The sequence below is a fragment of the Bombus huntii genome, chromosome 11, assembly GCF_024542735.1.
Source record: "Bombus huntii isolate Logan2020A chromosome 11, iyBomHunt1.1, whole genome shotgun sequence".
Classification (NCBI taxonomy): domain Eukaryota; kingdom Metazoa; phylum Arthropoda; class Insecta; order Hymenoptera; family Apidae; genus Bombus; species Bombus huntii.
Window position 1 is genome coordinate 6,008,241 of NC_066248.1, and position 7,851 is coordinate 6,016,091.

Consider the following 7,851-nt stretch of genomic DNA (forward strand, 5'->3'; position numbering starts at 1 on the left):
GCACAATTCATTAACTTCTGCGTTATTCGCGACACGGTCAATTATTTAATCGCGTTATAACATCCTCGTCAAAGCGATCAATTAGTTCTACAAGAACGAAATGGCGATTCGATTTAATTAACGTATGTTATACGTTTATCGGTGTTATTTAACGTATATTAATGATGGATGGATCTACTTCAAAACCATCCAGATGACAGCAAACAAGAGATTAAGTTAAGCTCGTTAAATCGATCGAACTGGAAATAGCAAATTTTTATTTTAAAGCGATGGAACGACGTCTCGATAATATCGTCAAAGGAGTACTTGAAACTTCTCGAACCGCTATATTTTGGTCGATCTCGCGGTCACGTCGCGACGTCTGTCGAACAGAAAATGTCCCTTTCGTTCGAACGAACGTCGAAGTTTAATGGGATTGTCAATGTAACTCTTTGAATATTTATTTGACTGGACGTCAACAAAATGTTCAAATGCTTGCGTGAGGCCGGTGCGCGTTCTTCGAAGTGTAGCCCTGAAGTTGACGTTCGGATAATCAACTTAAACGCGAGTTTATTTCGCGACAACAGAAACTAACTTTGTCGTCTTATCTGATAATACAACGTCTCATTACAATTACAATAATAATTTACGAAAGCTTGACCGATAGTTAATCGGTCATCGAGGGTATAATTCTATTAATAACCGCGATCAATCCGTGCGATTAATCGCAATCATTTAATTGCAAATTTCCGTGTTCGCTATGGATATTGACCTTATTAATAAAACGGATGACGAGTACAATTCTGTTTGAAAATACACGATAAACGGGCATAACGTAATTAACACGATTGCAGGCAAAGATGGTTGCTCATCGAAGAGAATATGATGAATGGAATCTTTTGTCTTCTATAGAAAAGCAATATTTAAACTCGATCCATCGATCAATTCCATGATACCAATTATGCGTTTTCATTTGGCTTTGGCGTCTTGCGTTCTTTTATTGCAAACTTTGTTCAATTTTCTGTTTAAATACGCCTATACGTTTAAATCCCTTTAACCGTCAAATAGTATTAAAATCGGAAAATAAACAAAAATGGATTTACCTTGATTTTCCACGCAACTTACAGATATAATCTGTCGGCTTTGAAACTTATTCAATCGAAAACTGCAGTATCCCATTTACATAAATAAATACTGAAAGTAACATTCACAGGCAAATAGTATCAAGCTACAACGTTTATGATTAGGAACTTTAAATTAACGCACGATAAATTAATTACGCATCACGATACCCGAACGATTTTCCCAACGTTCGTCAGCCTCGACACGATATCAAGACACGAAGGGATACAATCAGCGAGTCACCAGGTGTCTCGTTCCTTCTCTGTAGACGTTCGAAGATGCTTCACCGTGCTCTTCTATCGATCTTGAACTACTTACTGGAAGTCGAAGGATCCGCGTCCTCCTGGCGGAATGACGTAGCCGAAACCGAAGGATTATCGCGAATGTTAGGTGCTCGGAAAGACGGAAACGCGGTTTCCCATGAATCGGGTTAGTTGCGGGCGTGTCATGCGGAATACCGGCTGCTTTTCTACAGCGGCCTTGTCAACGTCGTCGTCTCCTGAGTAAGGATCCAGCTTAAACAAACCAAGACCCAGCCAAGAAAATGAGGAGGGGCACGCGAAACAGGCGTATATAGAGGTTTCCAACCATGTCGTTCGACCATAGCACATCCACGTTTCGTCCAAGTCAGGGTATTTTTTGTGTAAACGAGCGTTCCTCGTTCGACCAACGACAGGGAAAATGAGAATCCTCCATTCCCTCGTAAGTATTAGCATCGATCGGTTCTCGTGTCTTTTGGGATTGAATTTCCGTTTGGAATTGGAATTGGGTTCTTGTTAATGGAGATCCGTCCCTCCGGCCAAGTATGTATCATAATTGAAATCTACGATCGAATTGTTTTAAACAATACTCGGTATTTCGTATGTTTTTTTTAAATTCTCTGCCATGTACTATCGATGATCGTGCCAGGTATACGTTGGAAGAAATTACTGCGAATTGGAAAGTTCCTTTCAGAATTTTATATCGTTTTGTTCCTCGTAGCGAATTTTTCTTGCTTCCTGATCTAAGGATTTTAAACGTTTACTTACTTTTATTTCAAAAATCGTCGCTAACTCTTGAATCTTTTAATATTTAGAAATGAGATGTACCTGTATGCGAATTTGTGGTAGGAGGAAATATAGATTTTGAAGATGATCATGTGTAAAAAAAAAAAGGAAAAAACGTATGATAGAGACGTGGATTTTCTATTATTTCGGATTTTCTATTTGAAATTTTTACTTATTTCTGTCACCACGCAAGTGTCGTGTACATAACCCAGAGGAAACGGTTCTATTTCTTTTCTTAACATCCGATCGCTGTTCTCTGTCAATATTTGCAATTAGTGGAAAGGGAAGTGAGCGGACTTTAGATAAAAGGGAAAAAATCCAGTGGAACAATTTTTTAACATTGTATCTGTTACAAGTTTAGAAAGAACATGGTAGAAAATTCTTTGAAAAAATGTACGCCTAACTTTTCCAACAGTTTTTTCTATTGTTAGTGATACTACCTGCAGTTACAAATACTGCACTATAAGCTGTACCATTTAACAAAGCATTAAAAGCTACAAGCTTCTTTTTCTGCCACTTTGTTGATAAATACTTTTACAGTTCGTTGTTTTACAAAAGATTATTGTTCAATTGCTGAACGAATCTCGCTAGATAAAAGAGCACATGTCACGTAATACGTACGTATGTTCTACCTACAAACAGGTAGTAAAGACTGACAGTGATGATTCATTATTGCAATGCAATCGCCCTTAATTTATCTGTCGACGAAACAATTGACTGTATCGTCGTAAAACTAGCCATAATTTCATAAGTATAATAACATTTGTTACGAAAACAGTAGTCGTTTTCTCATCTGCTAAAAATAAATAATTTTCACTTGCTAACATGATATTCCACATGATATTCTTGTTATAAATCTATTTTTCAATATTTCATGAAATAGGATAATTTCGTTAATAATTAAAGTTTCCCTATTAGATGATATTTCTGTACATCGATTACATTTATGTGTTGTATTTACGTGCGTCTAATTGCCGTGTTAAAATTCCTGCAAATGAACGTAATAATTTATATTTCTGCTACGCAAATTTCATTGTACGCAAATGCACGGTGTCATTCGTTAAAACATCAATAGAGAAGTTCCGCGCGGAAACCGCTGAAAATTTGAAAAAAAAAATCATTCTGACGAATTTATCGAGCTGCTACTTTCTATCCGATGAAACATGTTGCAAAGCTGAACATTTTGAACAACTTTTTCCTATGCGTATAACCGACGGTCGGCCACGTTTTTCGAGTTACGAACGTGCAGAAATATTTCGCTGCTTTAGTTTCCAAGCTGGATTGGATTAATAGTAGTAAGTAATAATTAATAATAATAAATAAAATAGTAATAAGCGGCCGGTACTGCTTATGTTAGGTGATATCGATTAATATTGCTATTATGTCGATCCAACTTGAAAGCTAAGGCAAACAGCTGCGCCGGTTATGTGTATTTATATTTAAAAATCATCAAACTGGGGCTGTTCGACAAGTTTCTCAAAATGTTGGCGATGTTTCAATTTCCTGCAGTTTCCGCATAGAATCATTGGAGTCGTGACGTTCGTTTATTGATATTCTGTCTTAATGAATGACACTCTTTTCGCGAGTACCCATCGCTTTGCATATAATGAAATGTAGCTTACGCGATCTATTTTTAACATCTACAGTATTCGTTTTAGTGGCGTATTGCATGTTTGTTCATCACGCTAATCAATATTGTATCCTCAATTTCAGATATTATTTCTCGGTTGTTTATTTGCACTGGGCAGCGGTGCCATTGAATCGTCGGAACCAAAGTTAAGCAGCAAATTAACACCGGTGAACAGTCCATCGTACGAGAATAACATCAAAGATTTAACAGCGTCTGCGAGCGATCGAAGTAAGTGTTGTTACAGTAAATTCTCGTGCACTTACATAGACGAATCGGTACGTAAATCTTGAAAGCAGAATTTTTGTCCTAATCAAGTTATAAATTTATTATGCCTATTTTTTTAGTAAGTTTTCTATTAATTTATTATTACTCGGTTCTTCTATTAATTTATTTCGTTATAGACGATTACGTTTTGTGACTCGTTTTAAACAAAATTTCGAATGGCTTACGTTAATTAAGCGATCGTTCCTAGAATTCTACTTTTTTTTTATCTCATTCCATGATACGTAGAAGCGTAATTGCAAAAAAAAAAAGAGAAGAAAGAAAGAAAAAAAATAGAAAAGAAGCATAAAGGAAGACTAGCGTTATTTAGTGCATTCAAAGAAGGATACTCGTAACTGCATAATTACAAGAGCCCCGTGGTTTTGTCGTCGTTGCAACGAAATTACGACTGTTTCTAGGCATGATCGATCGTTATCCAACCTTTTCAACGTATTAAATAAGTGTGTCACTACCGTTCCCACGATCGAGCACTTCAAATGGTTTTCATTGTAAAAAACTGACATTCGATATAATAACATGCTAATCCGACGAGACTAGTCGAAGGTCCTTCGACAGTTGGCGGCGTCTTTTCTAACGACGGCGCCGTGTTCTGCATTAGATCATTGATATAATGACTCACGTAACGGAACAACAGAATCTGCATACGCGACGCGTGCGTGTTTCCAATTATTCGAATACTGCAGCGATGTCAGTTGATTTTTCATTTGATTTCATTTCGATTCGCGATAGCAAGCAAGTTTTATTATTTCTGCATGAGAAAGGAAGAAAGAAACATAAAGACGAAGAAGTTGAATTCGAAATCGATTGAATTAAATTGATCCTGTCTATTTGTTAAAATATCATTTACATCGAATCTGTGAATATCCACTTTCCAATGAAAATGATTATTGCGATATAACTGCAGGTCAAATCAAAGGATTACGACGAATCTCTTGACCTCCGTTTCCGTGCAATAATTACCGATGTTTTTAATTAGCTGCAATAAGATTTATAATTGTGAATGCTCGTAAAATATTCTATGGAAATTCAGTGAACGATACTTGAATGAAACGTTAATATTGCAAGATCTTTCGTTCAAAATCTAATTGTTAATTGCCGTAGATGCGCGTAATTACAGACACACGGCCCATGGCATTCATATTCATAAATCATAGTACGCTGATTCTGAATTCAGGGGACGGCGTTTTCATCAATTGCAACTAATTGAATTTAAACGCGATTTAATTTGCAAATCTTGTTCCGTGGACATTGCGCGGTAATTGATGATTCATAAACTCATCATTCAACATCGCGTCATTTCCGCCACCATAAAACGGTGTGGATGAATGACGTGTATGTGTGAAAAAGCGTTCTACCATTCACTAGCATTCGCCAAGGTTCTACTGATTATCTATTCTTCTGTTCACACTGTGAGCCATAAAGTAATCTTCTCGATTCATACATGTTTTTCATTGCTCTTCAAAGTGTAATCAAACAATTGTAAATCACGACATCGCTGATAACATCTCTCTCTCTCTCTTTCAATATCATTTATTTGAGAAACTTTTGTACTTTCGAGGATTTTTGCAGTCGACGAATTCTGACGGGATTTTCGTTTAGGAATTTCCAAGTATTTCATAACAATCGACCTCAATTTCCTTATAAATTACAGTAATTCGCATAACCATTCTCTTGCCGTCTCGAGTGTTCATCATTTGCATGTAAATCCTTCGAAATCAATAGCTTTTTGTCGTCGATTGTAGTTAACACGAACGATCGATTATCGAATAAATATGAAACACGCGCATATAGGCGCATATAGACACATGGACACGTTTATATTTTTATTAATTTTTCGACACGAGTACGGAGATTATTATTAAAAAATTTAAAATTTCTTATCGACGAGGATGTATCAGTGATCGATTAACGCTACTCCTTCGAAAACGTGGATTTTCTTAAAAGTTCCATTGGTTCCAGCGTTTCACCTTAGCAAAGAGTACGGTCAACCTACAGGATACGGTGGAGGCGGACCATATGGAAGTTATCTTGGTGGTTCGATTTATGGTCCTGGCACGGTATATCGTGGGACAGGCTTGAGCTCGGGATATCTAAATCCAGGCTATAGAGGCTATCCAGTGGGTGGGCCAAGTGGAATTATCGGGGGCGGCCATATAGGGTGAGGTTTCAGCACAATTCATAAATCTGTCACGTGGCTGACTTTTTAAGGAAGTGGTTTGTATAGTATGAATAAATTCGTAACGAGGATGTGTTAGGAAGAATTTGCAATAACTTATTAACATAACAAAAGAGTCGCGGTCGAGAACGTAGCAGTTCTTCCCGTTTACTCTCGATTCGAAAGTTTATTCGATGCATCTTCGAATTTCCTGAAATTTATATTTAACGCGTATCTTTGATACCGTATTATTTAATATCTGAATTATTGAATTTCATTAGCAATATCCCACATTTTATACGTCACACAACCGTAGGCCAATACTCGAAGATATTTAACATTTTTTCCAGTATACAAGGTACGGACAAATAACCTGTAAAAGCGACCACGATATGATTTTTTGAGAAAATCGAGTTTGAAAATTTATCGAGTATAGTTGAACATGGTTAATCGCAAACTGGAGGCGACTAACTAAATAATCTACAGGAGGATCATTCTACGTGTGAAAGTAAATTGAAAATGTAGAATAAGATTTTTTCTCAACACGCCTCCGTGAAAAAAATATTTGAAAATTTACTAAGCGGATTCTTAACTAAACACGTCCAAACTCCACTTTCTCGGAAATAAAGCCTTACACGGGAAAATTTTATTCTACACTTTCGATTTATTTTCACGCGTAGAACGATCTGTCGATTATTTAGCCTTGCCTAGTCTCGAACTAATCAATGTTCAAGTACACTGGATAAATTTTCAAATTTAGTTTTTTCGAAAGCTAAGCCGAGAATGAACAAATGTTATTCTATATTTCTTCCTTATTTTTTCCACGAGCAATTTCGATCAGATCCTCCTATGAATATTTTCCCAAGTAATACGTGGTTCTATTAAAAAAGCGTAAACGCGACAGTTTAACGACACTGATTTTGATCGATAGCGTGCGCCACGTTATTTCTCTTCGCTCCAGCTAACGATTCAAGATTTTTTAATCTTTTGATACCAGGTACGGCTATTACGGAAACATTGGGTACAATCCGGGATATAGAGGCTACGGATACGGTGGTTACGGGGGTTACGGAGGATATGGTGGAAACACATTAGGGGGCTATGCTGGGTATGGCAGTGGATATGCTTCAGGTGGTTACGGTTCTGGTACCTACGACGATGGATACTATGGGTATGGTGGACGCGATAGTTACGGACGTTACGGTGGATTAGATGGTTATGGACGTTACGGTGGATTAGATGGGTATGGTTATGGATATGGAACTGGATATAGTGGGTACGGAGGATCGAATTATGGATCCTCGTATAACGTAAGAAGCAACTACGATCCGTATCGCAGCACCAATTATGGAAGCTACGTTGGTAATCCATCGGGATACAGAGGCTACTCTTAAGTAGAACGAGGAGTATCGTAGTTTACAATACATTTTGCCTTTTTAACAAAGGATGCAGTGCAATCATTACAGCAGTATTTGCCAATACTGGGTTTAACTGTGTATGTGGCGTGCGAAGTTTCATTAATATTAATATTAGCTATTAATCTGTATTAACATTGGTAGATTGTCATTTTGTATTATTATGATTGATATTTCGTGAATAATGTATATGATAATAATAAATACAGATCGGTTATTAAA

The 7,851-nt window shown here is 36.9% G+C and overlaps 1 protein-coding gene across 3 annotated transcripts in view; it reads left to right on the forward strand.

Annotated features, from left to right (window-relative positions):
- The window catches only part of LOC126871409 (prisilkin-39-like), a 35,851-nt gene extending 28,000 nt beyond the window's left edge, over positions 1 to 7,851 (forward strand). The window contains exons 1-4 of one of the 3 annotated variants that reach the window (XM_050630185.1): positions 1,640 to 1,803; positions 3,861 to 4,005; positions 6,004 to 6,217; positions 7,212 to 7,851. In XM_050630185.1, the coding sequence (XP_050486142.1) occupies positions 1,783 to 1,803; positions 3,861 to 4,005; positions 6,004 to 6,217; positions 7,212 to 7,608 (777 nt within the window). In that variant the 5' untranslated portion in view covers positions 1,640 to 1,782 and the 3' untranslated portion in view covers positions 7,609 to 7,851. Of the gene's footprint in view, positions 1 to 1,639; positions 1,804 to 3,860; positions 4,006 to 6,003; positions 6,218 to 7,211 lie in introns of those variants that run through there. The other 2 variants (XM_050630183.1, XM_050630184.1) reach the window with 2 other exon arrangements.